General features: G+C 41.8%; 1 protein-coding gene across 2 annotated transcripts in view; it reads right to left on the bottom strand.

Annotated features, from left to right (window-relative positions):
* Positions 1–27652, bottom strand: part of Fam3c (FAM3 metabolism regulating signaling molecule C) — a 55338-nt gene that overhangs the window by 17066 nt on the left and 10620 nt on the right. For both annotated transcript variants that reach the window (XM_085840801.1, XM_085840800.1), the window contains exons 2-7: positions 22660–22713; positions 18485–18589; positions 8487–8516; positions 7456–7579; positions 1132–1190; positions 56–106 (exon numbers count right to left, since the gene is read on the bottom strand). In XM_085840801.1, coding sequence (XP_085696927.1) covers positions 56–106; positions 1132–1190; positions 7456–7579; positions 8487–8516; positions 18485–18589; positions 22660–22672 — 382 coding nt within the window. In that variant the 5' untranslated portion in view covers positions 22673–22713. The remainder of the gene's footprint in view (positions 1–55; positions 107–1131; positions 1191–7455; positions 7580–8486; positions 8517–18484; positions 18590–22659; positions 22714–27652) is intronic.

Genomic DNA, 27652 nt, shown 5'->3' with positions numbered 1-27652 from the left:
TCTCTCTCAGATGGTTCAGTGAGAGCCGCGGGGACACAGTGTAAGCTGCACGTACCTCCTCCCCACATGTCAAAAAATCTGGTGTCTATCACTTCCCCTGTTTTCCCTGAAAGAGACAAAACACATATGAAAGCACACAACTGAAATATAAGTGTAGAAATTTTAAAAAATAGTGTTACCCAACAAATGGCATGAACTCACTGACAGAAGGAACTGCTCATAGACTTTATAATCTGAACCATACACATAGATGTGCATCATTGGTCTCAGGTCAGTTCTATGTTACACTTCAGTTTCATGTGGGGCCATCATCCTGGGCTAATCACCTCCTACATACAAGCTCTATCCACAGCAAAGAAGTTAGCTACCAAAACAACAATCTATATTAAAGTTATTTTAAAACAAAATTTACACTTATTTTACATTTAAGATCAATGATGGCGAGACATTAAGGTGTTAGCTTAGCACACAGTCCTATAGTTGTCTTTATGAATAAAGCAAACAGCTTTTCTCTGTGGTGGGTTGGATAAACTGCTGGCTACCCTACTCATCAGACAGTTAAAGGAATATATGCCTGAACAGTGGCCAGCTACATGGGTATCACTTTGCGCCCATGGGCTGGATGCTTAAGATTTACTTTCGTAACATTCGCTATGTTCAGGATTCAGCGGACTTGTCTACACCAATGAACCTCTGAGGAGAATGTGGACAGGATTGGAAACTTACAACACATTACACCTTTATTGCTCCCTATACTTATACAATCCACCATCCTTTGTCATTTTACAAGCCCTTATGTCTTCCTATTTTCATACTAAATAAGAGTTCTGAAAGGCACAGCAACGTGGCACCCATTTAGTACTAGATTAGTAGTTTGCAATTTCATAAGAAGCTTGCTACACAATGCAAACAGCTGCAACGTGCCCAAAAAGACACGCTACCGATCAGTAGATTCCAAGTGTCCATCTGCAGTGGTTTGCACAAGAGGGCACCCTTGTCGGTAAGGTTTCAGAGTTGAGTGGTGCCTGCCATTCTGATCCCAAGAATAAATTTTAGTGTAGGATATATATATATATATTTCCCACACTATATCCCTTCATTATACTGATAAAGTACAATAATTATTCTTACCATTTACCAAGGCAATATTTATTCCTCTTCCGACATTATTCTTCACACCGCTCATCAAACTAAGGGGAGAGAAGACAAGACAAACATTAGAGTCAGACAGCATATGTAAACATGTCAGAGAAATAAAATGCAAAAAGGTATTATTATACACATACCAAATACTCAACTCGACAAACGGGGAAAAAAAAAAAACATTTAACATCAAAGACAGCCTGCTGAGTCAACTCTAATGTCAACTCAAATAATACTTCATAAAATTAAAACTACGCATAAAGGTACAATAGTGCCAGAGAGTTGGTTCAGTGGTTGCAAACATGTATGACTTATACAGAGGACCAGCACCCAGTCAGGAGGCCCACAACCTCCAGTAACTCCACCTCCAGGGGGATTGTAGGCCTCTGGCCTCTGCTGACACATGCACTTTTGTGCACATACCCAGACACACGCAAAGGAAAACAAAGTAATTTTAAAATAATTTTGATTGAAATGCCACGCTGTTGCCACTCTGTGCAGTGCCATCTGAGGCATTCTTCAAGCCCGCCCCAGGACACGATCTCTCAACCATTCTCAAAATGCCAAAGGACAGACCCTTTCTTCTGCACCTTCTGTAGGCTCACTGTGACTGTGACACGGTGACATGAAATGGAGTCCTATGCTATACAAGCACTTTAAAAGCCAAAGCAAGGAGTAGTGGAGCACTGTTGTACCCAGGCCACCCCACCGTGAACATTTTCCTAGTCCTTATCAATGCAAACCTTCTCTGCACTGAGAAGGAATGCTGTACCTACGAATTACACCTCATCATGGCTGCACGTGGGCTGCCTGAGATAACCAGAGATAAATGCTCTGCACCTTCGGGCTGTCAACAATGCCAGGTGACCCCGTGAGACGCACGGCACAGTGGCATATTGACTTGCTAACAGTTTATTTTATGGGATACAAAACCAAAGTTTGTAGGTCATGTTAAAAGAATTCCAGGTATTAGCGATTTCCTCAGCAGTGTATTGCAAGAGGAGGTGCTGTGCAGGCATGTGAATATTAGATAGAATGTGTAGCACATAATTTTGCAAGTCTCTAATGCTTTATTATGCATTCCACATAGTCAACTGGTTTCCACAGAAGGTGTCAGTGCCTTCCACAGAACTCATATCTGGAACTGAACTATAGTTGCAGGGAATTAATTCTAATACGTGAGTGGCATGTTTGTTTATGTAAATGAGTACGACAAAGTATGGAAAAAGAAAACGAATGTTAAGCGTCGTGCATCTGATGCTGAGAAGGGCTCCGTGCCAGCCAGTGCCAGCTGCAAACTTCAAACATGCAAGCATAGTGCCATGAACATACATCTAGGTCTCATTTACCTAAGAAACACTAGACCTTAATTCCAAAACCTTCCTGCTAAGGGACAGACAGTATCACTATAAGTCTCTCCAAAAAGATACACTCAAAAACAGCGAGTAAATCTAAAAACCTTCTTAAAATGTTTTTATTGTCATATATAATATCCATGGGTTTCACTAATTTAAATAATTCTGCGTGTGTTTAGAAAGTATTTTTTTAGTCATATAGCCCATAACCCTCCCTCATCCCGTGTTGCCGTGTCACGCCTCCCCCAGCCACACCTGCTGACCTCGTCCCAACTAAGCCCCTCCAATAGAACTTTAAAAAATGATCATGAAACTCAAAGTAAAGCTATCTGAAAACAGAAAAAATAATGCTAAAATGATAGCAAGTACAGTGAATGTAAGTAGTTCAAACACACCAAATGAAGACGGAATGCGAACCATCAGCTATTACAGAGCCACGCTATTTAACAGCAATGATGCCGACAGTAAGTTCATCTGAAACAAAGATGCAGGTAACGGAACATAAACGGGTGAGAAGGACATACGCAAACAACCAAGCAAGGAAAAATAACCATCAATCAATTTTCAAAACGAACAAAATGGACATTTCCCTATGGTGAATTTTAAAGATGCAAGACATTATCAACAATTAGAGCGATGCACATCAAGGCCTCCATGAGAGACACCTTCACTCCTACTAGATACTGTAGTCTCTGGGCATACGGAGGACCCAGGACTTCACACTCGGCTGGTACAAAGGTCAAATGGGGTCACTTTGGAAAACAATCTGACAGTTCCTTTATAAGCCAGACAGCTATCTGAAAGTCACGGCCATACAAGCACAGAGAGTGGAAACACAGCCACAGAAAACCTGCATGGAAAATGGTTCAGGAACACTGTTCTTACTAGTCAGGACGGGGAAATAATCCATACACCTATCAACCTGATAAAGGGCTATACAAATGAGCCATATCTATAATGGAAAATCATTCAGTTGTGAAAAGAATTAACTAGTACGAGCTACAAGGTGGATGAACCTTGAAAGCATTATACCAAGTGAAGAAGCCAGTTACCGAAGATGACACAGCTATGGAAAACATCAAAACCAAGCTTATCTACAGAGACAGAAGCAAACAAGGTTATTTAGCACACGGGTGTAAGGCGCGGAATGAATGAAAATGGGGAAGGGCCAGAGTTACAAGTGCAGTTCCTTTTGGTGGTATGAAAATGTTCTAAGCTGGGGCAGCAATCCCAGCATTCTAGAGGCAGAGGCTGAAGGAAGGAAGGAAGGGAGGGGAGAAAGGAGAGAGGGAGGGAGGGAGGGAGGGAGGGAGGGAGGGAGGGAGGGAGGGAGGGAGGGAAGAAAAATGAACAAGATAAAAAGGAAGAATAAGCCTAACATGACTATGGCAGAGTGTCTTAGGGTTTTGCTGCTGTGAAGAGACACCATGACCAAGGCAACTCTTATAAGGCCAGCATTTAATTGAAGCTAGCTTACAGGTTCTGAGGTTCAGTCCATTCTCATCATGGCAGGAAGCATGACAACATCCAGGCAGACATGGTGCTGGAGAAGGAGCTGAGATACAACATCTTCATCTAAAGGCCACTAGGAGAAGACTGACATCCCCAGGAAGATAGGGAAACTCTTAAAGCCCACCCCAACAGTGACACACTTCCTCCAACAAGACCACACCTACTCCATCAGTGACTCCTCCTAACAGTGTCATTCCCCAGACCACCACACAGAGTTTGTACACAATGAATTATACGACAAACATGACAATGAATCACACTACAAATGAGTAAAGTGTAGGCATATATAAGCTACATCTCCAAGCGTTTTAAACAAAAGAATATGTGTGCTGAGCACACTCATAGGACGGCCATAAGCTTCACCACTGGAAAACTGGATGGGCTGCATCAGAAGGGGAGCACCTCAAAGCACGTGCTCCAGACCCTGGAGGACACTGGATGGTTCCAAAAGGTGCTCGTTACAACTGATGTGTTGGCTAATAATCAAACCCCAGCGACTTTCCAAATGGACTGTCTCCATCATCTCAGAACGTGCTCTATATTCCATCAAACAAGTCCAACACAGAACGAAGGCAGGCAGCAAGATGCAGTGCCACAGGCTTCCCACGAGGGGGCAGCAGTCTATCAAGTTAAACAGATTAAAGCAGGGAAAACCTGCAGTCAAGGAAAAACCACCCAAGAAACCAACACATTAGGAGCAGTCACAGCAATTAATACATTTATTTTATTCTTGATGACTGTGAAGGGCCCTCTGGACCACTACACACACCTTTAGAAAGAGAACCTGCTTTTTCTCTCTTACTCCTGCTTGCCCCTTGCTTCTCTCTTGCCCCCTAGCTCCCCTCTTGCCCCCTAGCTCCCCTCTCTCTGCATTCCCTTCCCCCCCTCCCAACACCTCTACTTCTCTACTCTCTCCCTCTCTCTGCTTTTCTACAATAAACGCCTTAAAACAAAACAATAAATAAATAAATAAATAAAAAGAAAGAAAGAAAGAATGAATGAACCTTAAGGGAAAGGCATAAACACTATACACTTTCAAATCATAGTTTGAGCAGTTTTACCTCATATACCTGCCACCAGCTATGGCTACTTTAAGCATCTTGGGGGGCAGCTTGCCTGAGCACTAGAAATGAGCAGAGCCCAGGCAGGGTCTGCAGTTGGCACCTCCACAGCTATGACAAATAACAAACATAGCAATTAGCTCTGCCAGACAGCAATCTAGAGTACTCGTCTCTACAGTGAATTCCTGTACGCAGAACAGCTACAGGGACATACATATTAATTATGTATTTGTAGAGAAACAGGCAAAAAAAAAAAAATGGGATGATTAGGGATGCCCTGTCTAACAGCTGGCTCCACTAGCCGTGGCTTTCCATTGCTCTTTGTTCCACCAGGTGAGTCATCTTATATAGCTATGAAATTCATTTTTTTTCAATACAACTGAGATCGTTAGCACAGTCAAGAGTCTGAAAACTTGCGCAACACTCTTATAAAATTATCTCAACCCTTGACCTGTACCGATCAGAGGTTCATTTGTGTGTGGCCTGACCCACTCACTTCTAGAACTTTCCTTCCTTATGGCCTGTGGAAATGTGCCTCCCATCTGGGGTGTTCAGAAATGTCTGTCCTGCCTCGGGTCGTCCCCTGATCCCAAGCTTCTCCGACCGCACTCAGTATCTTAGAATCTAAAGTTAGGTCCTTTCACCTCAATGACAATCTCAAATTAGACTCTACCTTACTCACTCTCACAAGTAAGCGCCTCACTGCCTACACAGCTGGGGTCCTGGCTGACAACCACTTAGTTGCAATTCCTTTTTAGGTATCTGTCACCACTGCTAGACTGTACATCCCACGACAGGGGAAAACACACTCAACCAACACCTGGCGAATGAATGGCCGCCAGGGCAAGCAGTCTCTGTACGTTAGCATTGTTTAAAAACCTTGTAAGTTTTCAATACAGAAATAATTCTATCAGAAAAAGGACTAGGCTAAGATCTGGTCCCTGCAGTCTCCCCACTAGAGATCCTTGGCCAATTACAAAGCCCTTCTCCAAGGCGCAGCTTCATGACCTGAGCTCTAGCTGTAACATTCCATCAATTATTAATCTCTCGTGGGAATGGCAGAATGATTCTTGAAATGCAGCTGATTAGTGGACGGCCTCAATCTTTTGGTTGGGCAAACTACAACAGAGTACAAACCCTACATGACATGCCCACCGGGCTAGAACCAAAAGATCTGGCTGCCAGCCCGGTACACTTCTACTAAGCCCTACTGTCAATAAACATTTGTCTTCTGACCTATGTAGCTGCGGTTGGAAAACTGGCTTTGGGAAAGGGTTTAATGTTCTCCTTGCACTAAACTCTGGGCTTCAAAGAGGTGACTGTCTGTGGGCGAGGTATTCCAAGAGAACTTTCCTCCTCTTATTTACACTCAAACTTGGACTCTTTAGTGAGACAAAGGGGAGTGTGTCTGAAGACCCAGAAACGTCCAAAACTTGCACACTCTGCTGTGTCATTAAACAGATCTGGGGTACTGAAAAGTCAGAGCGTAACTGACGGTGGCTGCCCGTTAGCACTCGGGGAAAATGAGCAGAGCTTATAAGCATCAATTTTCCAAGAAAGTGTTTTGCATGAGGCCAATTCTTTCATAGTTCACTGAAATTTTAATTTAAAAGCTCTACCTAAAATTCATAAAGAGCTGGGAGAAAAAGTCCGCACTGTCCTGTTTAGCTGTACACCAGCTTTAGCCTACCCAGCCTGATGTCATATCTATCTATTATTTTACACTAATGTCAATGAGGTCATGTCCCTAAGTTTTCTGGGCGATCGGATGAAGAACAGCTAAAAGCAGGCTTTGCAATGTCAGAGGCAGGAACTTGTGACAGCCGACAAGGCATGATGACAAGCCAATGAGCATCGGTGTAGAGAGCACTGTAACCCCAGAGTCGCTCAGCTCATCCCAGAGCCGTGTGAGCGCAAGGGGCTTGACCTCCAGGTCACGTCACACCTCAGCAAGCAGCGCCACCCAAGCATCTGGCCTAGGACGTGAGGCATGCATTGCTCTGGGAAGAGCTGTCAATGGGACTTTGCTCTGACACATATGTTTTCTATATGGGATGTGTGGTCAACAGCCGTGTGGCGGAGACACTGAACACTTGAACTATACCAACTAGAGAAATGTTTTTATTTTAATGATTTTAGATGAGTTAATTTTTTTTTCCTCATACTTAAGCAGCAAATGAAACAGCCACCTGCATCCTACACAAAGTCAGATAAATGCAGGTCTCTTGGTCACTCTCTTTAATGTACAGGGGAGAAAAAAAATCATACTATGATAACCAGAATTACTGTCTGTTAGCAAAAGCATTTCAGAACGCCATGACCCTCAAGTCCGCAGACTGTCACTCAATCCACGACCTTCGAGCTCCGAGCCATCCCATACTCACACATTGTCCTCCAGGCAGATCTTGGGTCCCACGACATTGGCTGCTCCACTAGCCATCTTAAAAGCAAAATGCTTCTCTGGGCACGCTTTTGAGATCCCACACTTGTACCTCGGAGGTTTCGTAGCTTTGGGGAGAACAGAAATACGTTGGAGATTCTTTAGAAAACAAATTAATTAAGATTTCAGATAGTCTTAGATCTCAAACTATGTATACAAAAACACATATATAAGACATTAAGGTATACCTAGTTAGGGGCTAGAGGCAGGGGTTCAGCGATTAAGAGTACTGGCTGCTTTTCCAGAGCACCCAGGTTAAACTCCCAGCAGCCACATAATCAACCATCTGTAATTCTAGTTCCAAAGAATCAGATGCCTTCTCCAGCATCGCTGAGTATCAGGAACACATGTGGTGAGCATACATACATGCAGGCTGTACACCATACATACTTTAAAAATTAATTAAAAAGGCAAGACACACATTCTTTAATAAACTATAAATAAATGAAAACTTTCAAAATCTGTCAGAATGTTTTTCTCTAAGAGTATCAAAAGAACAAGAAGAAAGGCAAAGCTTCCGATATAAAAAGGCTCAAGGGCACAATTCAGACCCTCCTGAGGAATGAGCTAACCTGACAGAAATGGATCATGCCATATGATCTTGCTCAGCAATGCAGATTTTATTTAATCATTCTGGAAGTTAAATTTCAGGGTGCCTGAGGCTTTTTAATTGGCTCCTTTGCATTGTCTAGTCCAAAGCCAGGATCAGTGAAAGCTTGGTCCTTCCATCCATCCAGGTATCAGCGGCAGCAGACTCCTCTATTCGATAAACATCGTCTGTGCTTACGCCATGGGTCAGAACCCAAGTGAAGAGCAAACGCCCAGTGGGAATGAAGAGCCTCTGACACTAGGCATCCAACACAACTTGTCTCCTTCAGGGTTTGTTCACAACTTTTATCCACACTCCTTGGATAAAAGCTTCCCAATGAACACACAGGATAAAGTACTTATAAAACACCAAGATGAGAGACTTACGACGAATGGCTGAGTCCAGCGCGGATCGAGCTAAGGAGAGAAACAGTTAAGACTATTAGAAAGCACAGGCCCATTGGCAATGACCTACTTTCAACATATTAAAGCTTCTAATAAGCCTAGGCAATGTGTGTGTGAATGACTGCGCATCTACATTACAATATCAGTTCAGAGAAGCGGTACCTGCCCACTATGTAATTCATTATGGGCAAGTGTGTGTCGAAATCCTGGAGAGCTGTGTTTTATTACTGAAATATCATTTTAAACATTCTATTTGATTATTTACTGCAAATTTGGATCCTACTCAAAAAGTTAGCCTGAAAATATATCTTTTAAAAGACTACAGTGTGTGTTGGTGAACATGATAATGTTTAAATGATGCTGCTTCTGCTGCCACCGCTGCCTCTGCTGGCCAGTGCTGGGTACCCACACAGCCCTGGAGAATGTTCATAAACCATGGGGGGAGGGGCGAAAGGGTTGCAAGGCTTTGGACGTCCAAGAGGTAAATGTTGGGGAACCTGAATTTCTCAGAACAAAAGTGTACTGGTTGGCATAAATGATATTAATGCTGTTACTAAGAGTTTATTTCATCAGTTCAAGGAAGGGCAAAGGTCAGCTCTTAGCCCCCACAGTGGGTCTCAACTGTCCTCCTTCACAGTTACGCTTGGTGCACTGTAACACGCCAGTGTCTGATCCCAGTCCAAGAAATGTGGACAAGGAGCATCAAAGTACTGTGGGCAGCTGGCTCCTGCTTTGGCAAATTAGTACACGGTGAAATAAGCTGGCCAGCTGTCTGACTATAAATAGACACTTAAGTTTTTACTTCTGGACTATTTTTGATAACTGTGAGTTTCCTGCAAGTCTACTATTCAAATGATAGAACGGAAAGTTAAAGCTGAAAGGGAGTGTCGAGGTATTTAAAGAGAAGAAACCAAGTCACCGGCTTGAACTCTCAGGAGAACACTTAGGAGAATATTATACACCACTAAAGTCACACAGCTGTAATGCAGGGAAAGAGTAATGCCCTGGACACAGCACAACAGCCTCCCCAACTCCATAACCCAGGCACAGAAATGATTCCCAAGGAAAGACGGCCACGGACAAGCAAATAACAAGCAGAAAAGGGGGAGGGGTAAAAGGAGTGGAGCAAGCACACACGCAGGTGCTACGGTTTCCCTAGCTCACTCTTTCCTTTTCCTGGTATAATTACAGAGATTAGATCCGATGCTTTCACTCTTTCGAATGAGAAAACTAACCCCCAGAACAAAGTTAGCAATGTGCAGGCTAGACACGCTCAACCTCAGTCTGTCTTTAAGAAGAAAAAAGATGTGAAGGTGCAATGGGTAGCAGCAGGCTTGACACCAAGCCGGGTGTTCCCAGGATCTAGACGCTGGAAGGAGAGACCTGACTCTCCCAGGTGGTCCTCTGACCTCCACTCAAGCGCCATGAACACGTGTACCAACACGCATACACAAATATGTTTACACATACACACACACACACCACACTAATAAACACAATTAACAAAAAAAGCAATTAGCTGGGTGAAGGTGGCACACGCCTTTAATCTCAGCCCTCAGGAGGCAGAGACAGGTAGAGCTGAGTTTGAGGCCAGCCGGGTCTACAGACTGGATAGCCAGAGCTACACAGAGAAACCTTTTCTCTAAAAAATACAAACCAAACATAATTAATTAACTAATTAATTAGTTAAAGAAAAGAATGTATCACCAGACTCAGGTGTTTACATTTCTAGAAAGGAGCACTGTTAAAATCAGGAATTCCACTCTCCCTGACCCGTGCTGGGCTAATTAGATGGCAGGTCATCTGATCGTATGGTAATAGTGTATGGAAGAGGAAGTTCGGACCAGAGCTAAAGCACTACCACTCGTTCCTATGTGCTAGCTCTGTCAAGTACTTCTGGGTGGTTACTGACGTGGTCATCAAGTTTCAGAGATAAGGAAACAGAGGACAGAGCGGTTAACTCGTGTGTTTGTTTTAGGTCATAATTGTGATTGGTGGAGCTAGCTTCTATATTTTAGTGTATTTTTAATTTCTCATTACATTTACTTATTGAGGTGTATGCATACCACGTAATGTGTATGCATATGTTGTATATGTGTGGATACGGGCATGCCAAGGTACACACGTGGAAATCTCAGAGGACAACTTACAAGAGCCAGTTCTCTCCTTCTACCGTGTGGGTCCTAGGAATTGAACTCAAGAAGTCAGGCTTGGTGACAAGCATTGTTTCCCTGCTGAGCAATTCTGCTGGTCCCAAGCAGATGTGGAAATCATCTCATGGAGTACCCAGGCTGGCTGCACCACTCACTTCTAAAGGGTGACGATGTACAGACAGATCACCAGTCAGTCCCGGAGCACAATGGCAGGGTGGGGACCTTTAGAGTAACTCTTCCAGAAAATGAGATGTGGTGACTTTTTTTTTTTTTTTTTTTAAAGTAGCCTCAGAGAAGGAAGGGCAGAGTAACTCTAGGACTGGGGAGCTGGCTTAGTGGTTATGAGCACTTTTGTTGCAAAGGACCCGGGTTCCACTGCCAGCACCCACCTGGAGGCTCACCATATCCTCAGGTACCACGTACAAGAGTACTGCAGAGACGACGTACATGTGGGCAAAACACCCACATACATAAACAGTAAAAATAAATGTCTAAAAATTCGAAAACAATCAGATCATTTTGCTGGTTACATTTCAGATGCCAAATCTGTAATTGCTACTTAGTTAAAGACAATGGCCTGGAAATCTGTTTGTGAGTCATCGAGCTTCAGGGAAAATAGCCCTCCGTGGAACATGTGTTAGCTGATCAGAGGCTTGAAGGCAAAGAAATTCTCAAGAAGCACTTCGAGACAAGGTTAGTTTACTTGTATCCAAAACCCATCAAAACCGAAAGATTGTCCCCAGGGCTGCAATTATGAGAAGGTAAACCTGCAGGCAAGCAGATGACCTAATTTTCATGAATACGGGGCATTGCTAAAGTGTCAGGTGCAAGCCCAGCCTGGAAGGCAACAGCCCCTCTTCACCTGCATGCTTTACTTCTGACTCTAGGTGATAACCCCAGTCTTTCATTTCTTTTAGATAATATATCAAGAGATGGACACACCCTGCCTGATTTCATCAGACTTCCATGGATGTCCTTCAATTAAGTCAGACTATAGGATTAGAACTAAGTTGTACCTAAGCTTTTAATACCGTCTTAACTAACCCATACATATTGTACTTACCAATGGCTTAGATATAGAAGGCTAAAAATAATTACGTCCACAAATTCACTGCAGCAATATCTGCAGAGGTAACCTGGACTTTGTTCAGTTCTGTGCTAGTTAAACGTCCATGCTGAAAACTAACCCTGCATTAAATCAGGGCCAGGAACATGACTCACAGACTGTACAAGTCCCTGTCCAGCCTGTGAATGGGTGGAATTCTAAGTCAAGGGTATCCAGGGTCTCTGGGTATTATTTTTACAAATGGAGCGTGACTTGCTAATTCCTTCAAGATTAAGTCTTATTTTAAAAAACTAGTGTTTGTGTATTTGGGAGTGGGACATGCTGGGGACTAAATCTAGATATGCTAAGCAAGGTATTCTTGCACTTAGCATTGAGCTACATCCCCATGCCAAAATACTTCATTTAGGAGATTATATCTTTTACTTGTTGTGGTTCTTTGCCTTTTGCCTTTTAATTTTTATTTTATTCTTTTACATCACAATCTATCTTGGTAATTTCAATTATTAACTGTGGGTAAATTTTTCATTCTTCCTGTCTGGAAATGTCTGTTTTATTTTTCTGAAACACTATGATATAAAGAGCTTGAGACAATGAGCTAGGTTTAGTGAGTGCACATCTTTAATGCCAGCACTTGGGAGGCAGAGGGAGGCAGATCTCTGAGTTCAAGGCCAGCCTGGTCTACAGAGTGAGTTCCAGGACAGCCAGGGCTACATAGAGGAAATTCTGTCTCAAGAAAAGGAACAAACAAATAAAGTTTGGGTTCTTTTCCTTTTCTTCGTTTGTCTTGTTCAACTTCAATATGATGACTTTTGTTTTATCTTACTATATTTTATTTTGTCAGGTTTGGTTGCTATCTTTTAGAAGCCTGTTCTTTTCAAATGCAAAACAGAAATGGGGTGGGTGGATCCAGATGGGAAGAGTGGAAAGGAGGAACTGGAAGGAGTAGAGGGAGGGGAAACTGTAATGAGGATATATATTGTAGAAATATATACAGTAGAAAATGCTCTACTTCCAATAAAAAGGAAAAGGTGATCGGTTCAAGCTATTACGTTATCACAAAGGACAGCAGAAAGGGAGCTCACCGATGATGACGGAACTGTAGTGACCACTATGGGTAACTAGACACCAGGTTTCAGAAACCAACGTATATAGATTCAACCCAATGACATTTGCTAAATTAAGTTAGGTGCTAAATAAATGGTTATGAGAGCTAATATATTTGAAACAAGAAATAAAGCAAACCCCACAATTAATATTTGCACCAGTTCAATGTAGACTGACATCCAATATAGATAAAAGGCACTACAGTTACAAGATTCAAGCAAATACCTGCTCTAAACAGTGCCAAAATCAAACAGGTAAAACATACACGATAAGAAGGTCCCTAGCAATATGAAACACCAGAATGAAAATTAGGAGAGACAAGTGTTCTAGCTAAAGCACTAGACATGGGCTCATTCTAACTGGAAAGGCAGAATCTCGAGCCACACCCCAGATACTGAGTTACCATGATGCTCTGAAGAGTATTGACACAAGAGGCTAAGTGCTGGTGTGTAGCAGAATCTTTAGATACAAGAGGAAGTGAAGTAAGTGTTAAGAGTGGATGTGGGTCAATAGCACAGCCCTTGTCTGGTATATACAAAGCCCTGGATTGGACTTGCAATGACTCAGAAGAGAGAGAACTGTACAGTGGGCACAGTGGTGGTGCACACTTGTAATCCTTGCACTTGGGGAGTGGGGGAGGCTGAAGGACCACCAAGGCTACACAGTAAATTCTGAAATGGCCTGCAGTGCCATAGGAAAACCAGAGTACACTTCTAGAGTAGGAAAATCTGAAAACCAAGAAGATATAGAACTGTATAAAATAGCATTAAATACACCTGGTTTCCATGTTGTTGAGGGTTTTGTAAACTACTGAGTTAAGGATGTACACCACTAGCAGAAAACTTGCCTAGCATGTGCAAGGCTCTGGGATGGACCCTTAGCACTGAAACTGTAATCTGAGTTAAAGGACCTTGTATGGGTACATTTGCAACATAAAAACACTAAAGATGTGGGCTAGAAATGAAAATCACTGGAGAAAAGAAAGAATAATATTAAGGACCAACCCTTACGATCCATTTCTCTGACCCTTATACCAACTAGATTTGGGTCTATTTTCAAGCAGTTAACTCAAATGAAGAAACAATTTCAACATAGCAGCGTTGTCTTTTCTACAGGGAGCACTCCAGAGCCATGATTAATGTTTCTCATCATGTAGAAAATAGTCTTTAAATATGTTTAAAATATCAAACAAAAACAAAAATCGATTGCTTAGATATTTATGTTTTTATTCTTAGTTTTTGGTTTTTAGACTACTGGACTGAATGACATTCACCCAGATAATAATTCTTTTCTAGACAGACAAAGCATTAGTAAGCCCATGCTGGGAACTTACACTTTGGGCAGTCATGCTAAGAATAAAACAGGGACACAAGGCACATACCTAGCCAACATCAAATTAAATGGAGACAAACTTGAAGCAATTCCACTACAAACAGGGACAAGACAAGGCTGTCTATTCTCTCTGTGTCTCTTCAATATAGTAGTTGAAGTGTTAGCTAGACCAGTAAGACAACTAAAGGAGATCAGGGAATACAGATCGGAAAAGGAAGAAAGAAGTCAAAGTATTGCTATTTGCAAATGATATGACAGTATACATAAGTGACCCCAAAAATTCTATGAGGAAACTTCAACAGCTCATAAAAAACACTCAGTGAAGTGGCTGGATACGAAATTAATTCAAAAAGATCAATAGCCCCCCTCAATACAAGTGATAAGCAGTTGTGAAAGAAATTAGCAAAACAGCACCCTTCACAATAGCCACAAGTAATATAAAATACTTTGGTGTTAACTCTAACCAAGCAAGTGAAAGACCTATATGACCAGAACTTCAAGTCTTTGAAGAAAGAAACTGAAGAAGATATCACAAGATAGAAAGCCCTCCGTGCTCATAGATAGGTAGGATTAACATAGTGAAAGTGGCCATATTCCAAAATCTTCCAATTCAATGCAATCTCCATCAAAATTCCAAGACAATTCTTTAAACACTAAAAGAAAAATACTCAACTTCAGATGGAAAAACAAAAACATCCAGGATAGCTAAAACAATGCTGTACAATAAAAGAACTGGAGGTATCACCATCTCTGATTACAATCAGTAATTCCAAGAAATAATAATAAAATCTAGATAGCACTGACATAAAAACAGACAAGTTGATCAATGGAATCTAACCGAAGACCTAAAAATAAATCCACACACTTATGCACACTTGATTTTTGAGGAAGAAGCCAAAATCATACAGTCAAAAAAGAGAAAGCACCTTCAACAAATGTTGTGGGTCTAACTGGATATGTACATGTAGAAGAATGAAAATAGACCCATATTTACCACCCTGCACAAAACTCAAGTCCAAGTGGATCAAAGTCCTTAACATAATAAAACCAGATATGCTAAACCTGATAGAAGGGAAAGTGGGGAATATCCTGGATTGCATGGGCACAGCAGACAACTTCCTGAACAGAACAGCAATAGCTTAGGTACTAAGATCAACAATTAATATATGGGACCTATTATAGAAGCTGAAAAGCTTCTATAAGGCAAAAGATACCATCACAGGACAAAATGACAACCTACAGAATGGAAAAAGATCTTTACTAACCTCACACTTGACAGAGGACTGATATCCTAAATATATAAAGAACTCAAGGGGGCTGGAGAGATGGCTTAGTGGTTAAGAGCACTGACTGCTCTTCCAAAGGTCCCAAGTTCAATGCCCAGCAACCACATGGTGGCTCACAACCATCTGTAATGAAATCTGACTTCCTCTTCTGGAGTGTCTGAAGTCAGCTACAGTGTAATCCTATAATAAATAGTTAAATCTTTAAGAAAAAAAAAAAAAGAACTCAAGAAACTAGATTATCAACAAACCAAATAAAAAATGGAGTACAAATCTAAACAGAGAATTCTTGACAGGAATCGCTAATGACTAAGAAGCCTTAAAGAAATTTTCAACATCCTTAGCCATGAATGAATGAATGAATACAATTCAAAATGACTTTGAAATTCCATCACAGCCTGGTCAGAATGGCTAATAGATCAAAAGGAATATTCCTCCATTGCTAGTGGAAGTGCAAACTTGTTCAGTCACTCTGAAAATCAATTTGGCAGTTTCTTAGAAAATTGAGAATAGTTCTACCTCAAGACCCAGCTATACCACTCGGGGATGCCCCACCATCCCACAAGGACACGTCTTTAACTATGTTCACAGCAGCTTTATTCACAATAGCAGAAGCTGCAAACAACACAGATGTCCCTCAACTGAAGAATGGATAAAGAAAAATGTGATTCATTTACACAATGGAGTATTATTCAGCTATTAAAAACAAGACATTGTGAAATTTGCAGGCAAATGGATGAAACTAGAAAAGATCATCCTGAGTGAGTTAACCCAGACCCAGAAAGACATGCATAGCATGTACTCACTTATAAGTGGGTATTAGCTATAACGTAAAGGATAAGCATGCTACAATTCAGACCCAAAGTTCAGCAACAAGGTGGGGAAGGGAGTATGGACTTGGACACAGTAAAACACATTAATACCATTGATCGTGAGAAATACAATAGACACTGGGGGTGGGTGAGGGGTGGGGATGGGAACAGGAGGGATCAAGTTGGGTAAAGGAGGATGGAGGGAGAGACAATTCGGGGTGGGGGTGGGGCATCTCTAGGATGAGCTAAAAACCTATCAATGGAAACTCTCAGGAATCTATGAGGATGACCCTAGCTAAGACTCCTAGCAATGGGGGATTTGGAGCCTTAACCAGCCATCTACCGTAACCAGGTAAGATTTTTTTTTTTCCGGTTTTTCAAGACAGGGTTTCTCTGTGTAGCCCTGGCTGTCCTGGGACTCACTCTGTAGACCAGGCTGGCCTCGAACTCAGAAATCCGCCTGCCTCTGCCTCCTGAGTGCTGGGATTAAAGGCGTGCGCCACCGCACCCAGCCAGGTAAGATTTCTAATGGAGGAATCTGGACATCAACCCAAGCATAAAACCTTCTACCCCTACAATCTGTCCTGCCTACAAGATATGCTGGGGTAAAGAAGGAGCTGAAATTGACCAAATGGCCAATGACTAGTCCACCTTGAGCCTTGAGAGAAAGCCCACCCCGACACTGCTAATGATACTCTGCTAGACTTTCAGACAGGAGCCCAGCAGAACCAGCATCAGAGAGGCTTCTCCTAGCAGCTGATAGAAACAGATGCAGAGCCACTGCCAAACATTAGGTAGAGCTTAGGGAATCCTGCAGAAGAGGGGGAGGAAGGCGTGGAGGAGCCAGAGGGGTCAGATGCCACATGAAAACTTACAGAATCAATTAACCTCAGCCTGTAGAGGCTCAGAGACTCAACAGCCAACCAGCAAGCATGCACAGGACTGACCTAGGCCCTCTACACCTATGCAATTGTTGTGTAACTTAGTCTTCATCTGGGACCCCTGACAGCTGCAGCCGGGGCTGTCTCTAACTCTGTACCCTGCCTTTGGGACCCTTTCCCCTCTTGGGCTGCCTCATCTAGCCTCGATAGAAGAAGCTGCTCCTGGTCTCACTGAGACTTGATGTGCAAAGGCTGGCTGATGTCTGTGGGAGGTCTCCCCTTCTTTTTTGAAAAGAAAAAGAGGAGGAGTGGATGGGGGAGGGAGGGAAAGAACTGAGAGAAGAGAAAGTTGATCAGGATATAAAGTAGTTAGTTAGTTAATTAAGTAATTAAAAAAATAAGATTCTGGGGCTGGAAGGTAGGTCAGTACTTAAAAGAACTAATTGCCATTCCAGATTACCCAAGTTCTATTCCCAGCACCCACACATCAGCTCACAACTGCCTATAACTCAAGTTCTAGGGGATTTGATGCCGTCTTCTGGCCTCTTATGGCACCAGGCATGTATATGGTGCACAGACATGCATGCAGGCAAAAAAAAAAACAACAACAAAAACAAAAAAACAAAACAAAACCTGTCCACACAGATAAAATAATAAATTGTTCTTAAAGAATGAAGTTGTTCTACAGTAGGTGACAGCTAACTCAAGAAACTCATAACTAGTCAACATGCTACAAGATTATGACTGTTGAGACCCAATCCTATACAGGACACCTGTACCATCCTCCCTGAAAGCTCAGGCAACCTTGGAGAAGAGAAGGCAGAGAGAATTTAAAGGGGTGGGAAGCTGAAAAGCGCTGGGTCCGAGACATAGCATGTCTGCAGCACTCAGGAAATCACATCAGCTGTGATATCCATGATTGCCTGCAGAAGACCAGACATACAACATTCAGTCACGGATGGGGCGGAAACTGTGAGATACTACCCGTCCCTGAGAAGTCACTGGAACATCATCACTGCTACCGTAGGAGGGAGAGCCATTGTCTTCAGTGGTGTAGCCATGGGCTAGGTGCCCGTGCTCCAGTAATCAAGCCAAAGTTATGCTCGTGTGAGCAACGCTAAACTGAAGAGGCTGCAAAAAACTAGGACATGAAACTAGGAGGGTGTGGACTGGATGGGGACCAGGAGTGGGAAGGGGATAACAATGCAATGGGGTATTCACAATCAAAACATTTTACACATGTATGAAATTGTCAAAGAATTTTTATTTTTACAAAAAGCATAAAGTCTGTACTAAAATAAAATACAAAACAATAAAAGGAATAAAGTACTAAAGGGTGTGAAACTTACCAAATAGATTTCCTAAACTTGCATCCATTTTAATTTCAAATACTTGAGAAATAACATAGAAGGTCAGTAAGAATACTGCCACGGCCACCACCAACTTTGCGGCTCCTGGAGAAAAGGCAGAAGCAACTCAGCATGGTTTTATAAGCCAACGAACATCACTTCTGCTACGCAGATACTACATTCCGGCAAAAGCATGAAGGCGAATAGACTTCTATATTGTCATCCCCTAGATCTTAATGTTACTGGGGTTACAACGACTCTACTGATGATACCCACCAAGTCAAGGGATTTTTCCCAATCAACTCCCAGATGGAAGACCTGAGACACCTGTCTAGGGGGATTTGGTGTGGTGCAGGAGGGGCGTGGGGGATAGGGAGTTTATCTACCATCAGCAGCTGGCTTACTACAGGAGTCCTGGTGAATAGAACACTGCCAAGTCTACAGGACTACTACTCCTTTCCAATCCCTAAAGAGCAGTGCTCTCCAGGGATGATACAAAACCTTTCTGGAGATACCACGGCCAGGACACACAGGAAGTAAAGAGTTGACATGATATGTAGCAAGCTTACTGTCCTATCACCAACCGGAGAGCTACCTAACCCCACGAGGAACTGCAAACACTCCCTTCCCCCTCCTGCTTAATACTTAGGTCAACACAGGACTTGCGGCCTGGAGGACAGGCTTGGGTATCACAGTCATTGGCTGTGTGATAAGCTCTAGGAGCGCCTGCTCCCCAGCTTTTGACTTTGTATCTTTAGGGTGTCAGAGTACCTTATAACAACCATCCCTGCCACGTCTGCTGACTATGAATCATCTCGTACTCCTAAGAACCACTATGGAGCAAATCACAAAGTGCAAAGTAAAAAGGGAGTGGCTTCCCTCTCAACCTCTGGACTTCAGAGACAGGGCCTGCTTATTCAGAAACAGTATTAATTTATTCGTGTCTTAACCAATCTCAATTGGTTGCTCATATTAATCTTTCAGGTTTAACCTCTATTGATGCGAAAGAGGTAGATGAAGTCTGCAGTTATCTAACCTTAAAGAGAAAAAAAAAAAAATCCCAGAGATGAAGAAATCCCCTAAGACTACAGATAAACCAGTGGCTGCATATGATTCAGAAGGCAAGCCTCCCTGCAAAACCCTAGTGTCCTATACAGTACCCCATTCTAACACTTAATGACACAGTCTTCTGCCAAAGTCAACACAGAGGGTAAGGAAAAAAATTAAAAAAAAAAAACCAAAAAAACCAAAACAAAAAACAACAAAACATAGATCTAATTTCATACACCCAAAAGAATGGTCTGTATTCTAGGAGGGGAGGGGCAGGAAGGAACCGAAGATGTTTGGAAAGGCCGCCCATGCTGAAAGCCAGCCACATCCAGAGCCTCCTCGGGACTATTTAGAGATGCTCTATTCATAGCTATACGTGAGGCGATACTAGAAAAAAAATCTCAGTACCTGCCTCCTAATTTGGTTGTGAATCTAAAATTGCTCTAAACAAATAAATAAATAAATAAATAAATAAAATAGAAAAAAAATTTTAAAAAAAACCCAAAGCCTTAAAAAAATATATCTATTAATTCAGGAATAATGAGGCAATGAGTAGGTTCACCACCTACTTAATCCTTCTCTCCTCCACCTCAATTCTCCCTCCAAAGTCTGCTTCCTGCCTTTTAGAGCACCTACTAGCTGCCTATAGTTTCATATCTGAGCAAGCAAAATTCCATTTGGTTTGGCCTGCCTTCTCATCAAAAGCATGCTTCCAACACATATATGCTCAACAGATGAATGGCTACGGCAGACGGCACACACAGTTTTTGCCAAGTAAGGTGGGGCGTGAAGTTGACAGATGCTAGATGAAGGTGAGCACATACTAGGTCACGTGTTCTTTTAGAGCAGTTTTAGATTCACAACCAAACTGGGAGGAAGGTACAGAGAGTTTTCTAGCATCCCCTCCCGTATAGCTATGAATAGAGCATGCTAGGCTTGTACCTTATTTTCTAGCAGTCATGGGCATTTATAGCAGAGGAGAAGCCCTCACTGTCTCTCCTCAAGCAGATGGGTGAAACTTGCACTGTTCAAGGACCAACTTGCTTGGAGTCACATTAATGGGGGTGGTTTCATTTTTAAGATTTCCTTATCTTACTTTACATGTCAGTGTTTCTGCCTGCATGTACACACGTGAATGTGTATTCCTGGTGCCCGGGGAAGTCAGAAGAGGGCGTCAGATTCCCTGAACTAGTTACAGACGGTTCAGAGTCACTGTATGGGTGCTGGGAACGGAACCTTGTTCCTTTGCAGCAAGAGCATCGAATGCTCCTAGCCATCTCTCCAGCCCCAGCACTGAGTCTTAGAGCAGGACCGGTTCCCTCACACTGGTCTGGAACAAGAAAGAGATGCTCCAAGACACAGAAAAGCAAGCAGCAGAGACACTCACAGTTTCTACAGTGGTAGACTCCAGGAGCATGCTACAAAATAGTCTCTAGGGTTGGTCCCAACATTCAATGCTGGCCTTAGATTTGGCTTAAGATATCACAACCACAACTCTCATTCCTGACTCAGTGTGTCATTCTGTCTTCTTTCCAGGCACTGATAGCACTGCTTTGAGTCTGTCCCCACATTTATAAACCAAAGATCATTACATCGCAGGCTATATGAGCATCTCAAAGCAACCAGAAAGAATTTTCACTTAGAAGATATTAATTAGTTCAAAGCAGTGAACTCCTAACTGTCCTGATAGCTTATCAAAGGCCCCCAGACCTAGGCCAAGAAACAAGAACTAGCTGATGAAGTTAGTTTAACTGAGTGCATTTAGAACTATGTGCAAAACAGGAACTGGCTCTGGTTATCACACTTGAACAGGGTATTTAAAAATCCTCAGGAGACCGAGGTTACAAATCATCCCGTGGAACCTAAAAACAAACAGAAACAAAATGCGGAGCAAACACAGTAAGAGTGTGACGTGTTTTTTTAGAACACAAACAAGCTCTTGTTTCTGGAGTCTTCCTACCCCACAAGCGAATAACTACTTAGAAATGATACTCTGTAACTTCACAGCAAAGTTTTACAAAAGCATGTGCAGCAACCTTCAGTTAACTTGGTTTAGTAATCATGGTATTTGATCAACTCTGCTTGCTTGATTCTATACAACTCTAAGAAATTAAAAATTGCTGTTTGTCCACCCGCCTCAACTTTGGGCACCTTTGATAAACAACTCTAGGCAAATACTGGGTTTGCTTGTAAGAAAATGACAATTAAGAATAAGACTGTCTTGAGGTTGGAAAAACAACCTGTTTTCTCCTGTAGCTGTGCAGAATTCCTCAGAGCAAGGTGCTTTGGTAAGGGGCTGTGGCTGGAGGCAGCATAGGAGAAACAGTTTTCCCTTGTAGGTAGAAAAAGGCCAACTGAGAATTTAGGGGTCTACCCTTTAAAGATGCTTACCAATACCTACATTAATACAATGGACATCTACCAATGACTGTCAATGTAAACAACACATTACTTCATATTGCTTTAATGTCCTGGCTTCACACTCGACAAATAAATAAATAAATAAATAAAATCAAAGCAAAACCACATTTTAGGAAATTAAATTCTTCGTGTATATTACACTTAACCTCACACAGGAGAAAGTTCTATTTTAGAATTCCTTTTCTTTTCTTTTTCTTTAACTTAGCAAGAAAAAGTCATTCTCAAATTTTCAAAGCTATTCTCTGAGTATTTTATATTGACTAGTAGGGAAATACGCTTATCTCATTAAAAATAAGTATTAATATTTGGCATGATTTCAATATGCCAAATCTACAAAAATGTATATTATACCTACTAAATGTGCAAGTAGTGACTTGTTGACTACATAAAATGAAAAGGCTAAATATGATTTAGTTTATTTCTGCCAGGCACTTAACTTTCCAAAATTACAGCTATGATGGGACCTGAGGCCAGAAGATTTCTAAAAACCAGATTGTAGTAGAAAGCAAGAACCTCCCCCCACCTCACTTCACCCACACACCCACACACACACACCAGGGAAGGAAGTTAAAGGGAGAAACATGAAAGATGCAAAAGAATTAATGAATCGTGCATCCTCTCCTTTAGTCATTATTGAGCAAACAGGGTATAAAATCGATCATGAAATAAAAAATTACTTTCACCAGATTAAATAAATATCTTACCTGCTACCCTCATGTTTGCCTTCTCACTCTCTAGCACGTCTCTGAAAGAAGGTCCTAAAATCAAAAGGGAAGGCAAACACCATGAATTATGCAATGCATATTCCTCCTTAGGTTGAGGTTAACTTAGCATATGTATGTGAAACAAGTTAAGTAAATACCATGTCATTTCTAAGTATTCTATGAATAGCAATGTTTAGTTAAAAAAAAGAAAAAAAGACAAAACCCTCTTACCACTGGCCACTCCCCCTGGGCCATTAAAAAAAAAGGCATTTCCCTGATGATTAAGGATGTTGAACATTTTTTCAGGTGTTTCTCTGCCATTTGGTATTCCTCAGGTGAGAATTCTTTGTTCAGTTCTGAGCCCCATTTTTTAATGGGGTTATTTGACTTTCTGGAGTCCACCTTCTTGAGTTCTTTATATATATTGGATATTAGTCCCTTATCTGATTTAGGATAGGTGAAGATCCTTTCCCAATCTGTTGGTGGTTTTTTTGTCTTATTGATGGTGTCTTTAGCCTTGCAGAAGCTTTGTAGTTTCATGAGGTCCCACTTGTCAATTCTCGATCTTACAGCACAAGCCATTACTGTTCTATTCAGGAATTTTTCCCCTGTGCCCATATCTTCAAGGCTTTTCCCCACTTTCTCCTCTATAAGTTTCAGTGTCTCTGGTTTTATGTGAAGTTCCTTGATCCACTTAGACTTGATCTTAGTACAAGGAGATAGGAATGGATCGATTCGCATTCTTCTACATGTTAACAACCAGTTGTGCCAGCACCATTTGTTGAAAATGCTGTCTTTCTTCCACTGGATGTTTTTAGCTCCCTTGTCGAAGATCAAGTGACCATAGGTGTGTGGGTTCATTTCTGGGTCTTCAATTCTATTCCATTGGTCTATTTGTCTGTCACTATACCAGTACCATGCAGTTTTTATCACAATTGCTCTGTAGTAGAGCTTTAGGTCCGGCATGGTGATTCCACGAGAGGTTCTTTTATCCTTGAGAAGAGTTTTTGCTATCCTAGGTTTTTTGTTATTCCAGATGAATTTGCAGATTGCACTTTCTAATTCGTTGAAGAATTGATTTGGAATTTTGATGGGGATTGCATTGAATCTGTAGATTGCTTTTGGCAAGATAGCCATTTTTACAATGTTGATCCTGCCAATCCATGAGCATGGGAGATCTTTCCATCTTCTGAGATCTTCTATAATTTCTTTCTTCAGAGACTTGAAGTTTTTATCATACAGATCTTTCACTTCCTTAGTTAGAGTCACGCCAAGATATTTTATATTATTTGTGACTATTGAGAAGGGTGTTGTTTCCCTAATTTCTTTCTCAGCCTGTTTATTCTTTGTGTAGAGAAAGGCCATTGATTTGTTTGAGTTAATTTTATATCCAGCTACTTCACCGAAGCTGTTTATCAGGCTTAGGAGTTCTCTGGTGGAATTTTTAGGGTCACTTATATATACTATCATATCATCTGCAAAAAGTGATATTTTGACTTCATCTTTTCCAATTTGTATCCCTTTGATATCCTTTTGTTGTCGAATTGCTCTGGCTAGGACTTCAAGTACAATGTTGAATAGGTATGGAGAAAGTGGACAGCCTTGTCTAGTCCCTGATTTTAGAGGGATTGCTTCAAGCTTCTCAAAACAACCCTGAGATTCCACCTCACACCAGTCAGAATGGCTAAGATCAAAAATTCAGGTGACAGCAGATGCTGGCGAGGATGTGGAGAAAGAGGAACACTCCTCCATTGTTGGTGGGATTGCAAGCTTGTACAACCACTCTGGAAATCAGTCTGGCGGTTCCTCAGAAAATTGGACATAGTACTACCGGAGGATCCAGCAATACCTCTCCTGGGCATATATCCAGAAGATGTCCCAACCGGTAAAAAGGACACATGCTCCACTATGTTCATAGCAGCCCTATTTATAATAGCCAGAAGCTGGAAAGAACCCAGATGTCCCTCAACAGAGGAATGGATACAGAAATTATGGTACATTTACACAATGGAGTACTACTCAGCTATTAAAAAGAATGAATTTATGAAATTCCTAGCCAAATGGATGGACCTGGAGGGCATCATCTTGAGTGAAATAACACAATCACAAAAGAACTCACACAATATGTATTCACTGATAAGTGGATATTAGCCCAAAACTTAGGATACCCAAGATATAAGATACAATTTGATAAACGCATGAAACTCAAGAAGAATGAAGACCAAAGTGTGGACACTGTGCACTTTCTTAGAATTGGGAACAAAACACCCAGGGAAGGAGTTACAGAGACAAAGTTCGTAGCTGTGATGAAAGGATGGACCATTTAGAGACTGCCGTATCCAGGGATCCATCCCATAATCAGCTTCTAAACGCTGACACCATTGCATACACTAGCAAGATTTTGCTGAAAGGACCCAAATATAGCTGTCTCTTGTGAGACGATGCCGGGGCCTAGCAAACACAGGAGTGGATGTTCACAGTCAGCTATTGGATGTATCACAGGGCTCCCAATGGAGAAGCTAGAGAAAGTACCCAAGGAGCTAAAGGGATCTGCAACCCTATTGTTGGAACAACATGATGTACTAACCAGAACCTCGGAGCTCTTGTCTCTAGCTGCATATGTATCGAAAGATGGCCTAGTCGGACATCACTGGAAAGAGAGGCCCATTGGACTTGCAAACTTTATATGCCCCAATATAGGGGAATGCCAGGGCCAAAAGAATGGGAATGGGTGGGTAGGGAAGTGGGGGGCGCTATGGGGGACTTTTGGGATAGCATTGGAAATGTAATTGAGGAAAATATGTAATAAAATATTAAAAATCAAAAAAAAAATAATAATAATAATAAAAATAAAAAAAAAGGCAAAGGAGCTTGCCTGGCTTGTGTCTCCTGCTGGCTATCCTTTGCTCCCTTGGATACATCATACCTGTGTCTACGGAGGCCGACTATGGCCCTCAGGGATCACACATCCATTAGGAACTCAAAACACTTACATTCAAACCCTGGCTGGTACATCAGATCAGTAAGTAAGCTCTTTAGCAAGTAACAGAAACCATCTGTAGAGATGGAGTTTAGATAGACCAGTCGATGCCGGTACAGGACATATAAGAGCCAAAGTTAGCCTGTAAGCCCCACTTGCCCAAGGACAGACAATACTTAGAATGATGGGGGCTATGGTTCTTGGAAAATAACAAGCCACAAGTTTCTGTGCCCCTAAACAAGTTTGTTTGCACTATCTGTTTGACTGGAGGTGAGTGGGAGGTACACAGGAAGGAAATATGTCAGGATGGATGCTTGTCCCTGATTGGACCGAATAGGAAATATGATGGACTTCAAGTTTTGCCTTTTTTAACCTTCAAATTTGGCTCACAACTGTGGTAGTGGTCTTACTCTTGCTGGTAAGATTAACAAATTATGTATGTCATTTTTTATAATGTAATTTGGATATCACTGTTGTAAGCATTCACAGCAAACTCTAGATAGATACTATTCTTTGATATTATTTCACCAACTGGCAACATATACTAGAAAAAACAATAAATAAAAGCCATGTGTGCGTGCTTTTGCTTCCTACCAAATTCAAAATACATGAACCGTTTGCCTAAAATGGAACCGGAACATAAACAAAGCCACACCCACATTCAGCCACACCCACATTCAGCCACACCCACATTCAGCCAGGCAACTACTTCAGTCAACATTGTGTAAAGGAACAGAATTCTTATTTCTCTGATCTCTTGCACACACACTGTGGCACACAAGTTCACAAACAGGCATGTACACACACTAGCACCCACACATACTGATTTAATAGTTCACAGATAGTCCCTCTTCCCCCAAATGACCTTTGCCTGAAGGGCACGGAAAAGAATATCAGTTTTCCTATTCACTGGAAAAAGCAATAGGGAAGAAAGCCTGCGTGCCCCTCCCACCATGTCTTCAGCTGGCTCCCATTCTTCTGCAAAAAGCTAACCTGAAGCAAAACACATCAACACTTTAACTGAGCTGTTCACTATTGGCATTTCCCCCCTTTGTTATCTTTGTGAACAACATCTATATAACAGCCAAAGTCAATACTATCTAGTTAAAGTCCTTAGGCACCAGCCAGAATTCTAAAAGGAAACAAGAGATACTGAAGTAATTCACAAGACTTCACATAAAGGGGTGGGGGGCAAAGGGGTGGTGGTGGACACAGCTCATCCCCTCAAAAGAAAACTCCATAAATCCTCTTTTGGTTTCCAGTAAAACTGAACTCTGTATTCACAACACACAGTTGGCCTTTCCTCCCCTCTTATATGCCAAATAATTTCACTCCTATCTAAGGGTAGCCTAGGAAAATGTCTTTGAACAAGTGATTAAACAGCTGGGTACCAGACACCTGATGTTCTATCTCAGCTTCCATTGCCAGGGGAGACCACACCTGCATAATTAGCCACCAGCCTCCGGCTTGCTCTTCCCATCAATTCCACTTCTAAACTCCTAACTCTGTAAGCAACTACATTTGTGAATACAATTGTTTTCCCTTAAATTATCTTAGGGAGGGATGGAGAGATGGCTCAGCAATTAAGAGCACAGACTGCTCTTCCAAAGGTCCTGAGTTCAATTCCCAGCAACCATGTGGTGGCTCACAACAATCTGTAATGAGGTCTGACGCCCTCTTCTGGTGTGCCTGAAGACAGCTACAGTGTACTCATATACATAAAATAAATCTATAAAAAAAAAGTCTTTAGGGAATTAACATTTAGAAAAATTAATCTATTAAAATCTCATCAAAATGCCTCGTCATTTACACATTTTAATTAATTTCCTTAATTAACTTTTTTTTGCATCTTTAATGATGCAAAAGTGTAAATCCGAAGAACCGAAGTACTGAAATAGATTTAAGGGCGAAGCACGGCAAGCATTTATGATGCGCTAATTCCAAACCATGCCTGGCTCTTTAGAGAGCATTTGAAGACACAACAATCTGAGGTGGTGGATGAAACAGCTCAAG

The sequence above is a fragment of the Mus caroli genome, unplaced genomic scaffold (genome assembly GCF_978045245.1).
Source record: "Mus caroli unplaced genomic scaffold, Mus_caroli_1 scaffold_7, whole genome shotgun sequence".
Taxonomy (NCBI): domain Eukaryota; kingdom Metazoa; phylum Chordata; class Mammalia; order Rodentia; family Muridae; genus Mus; species Mus caroli.
Note: the sequence above shows the minus strand (reverse complement) of the source record. Positions and strands in the feature narration are given on the sequence as shown.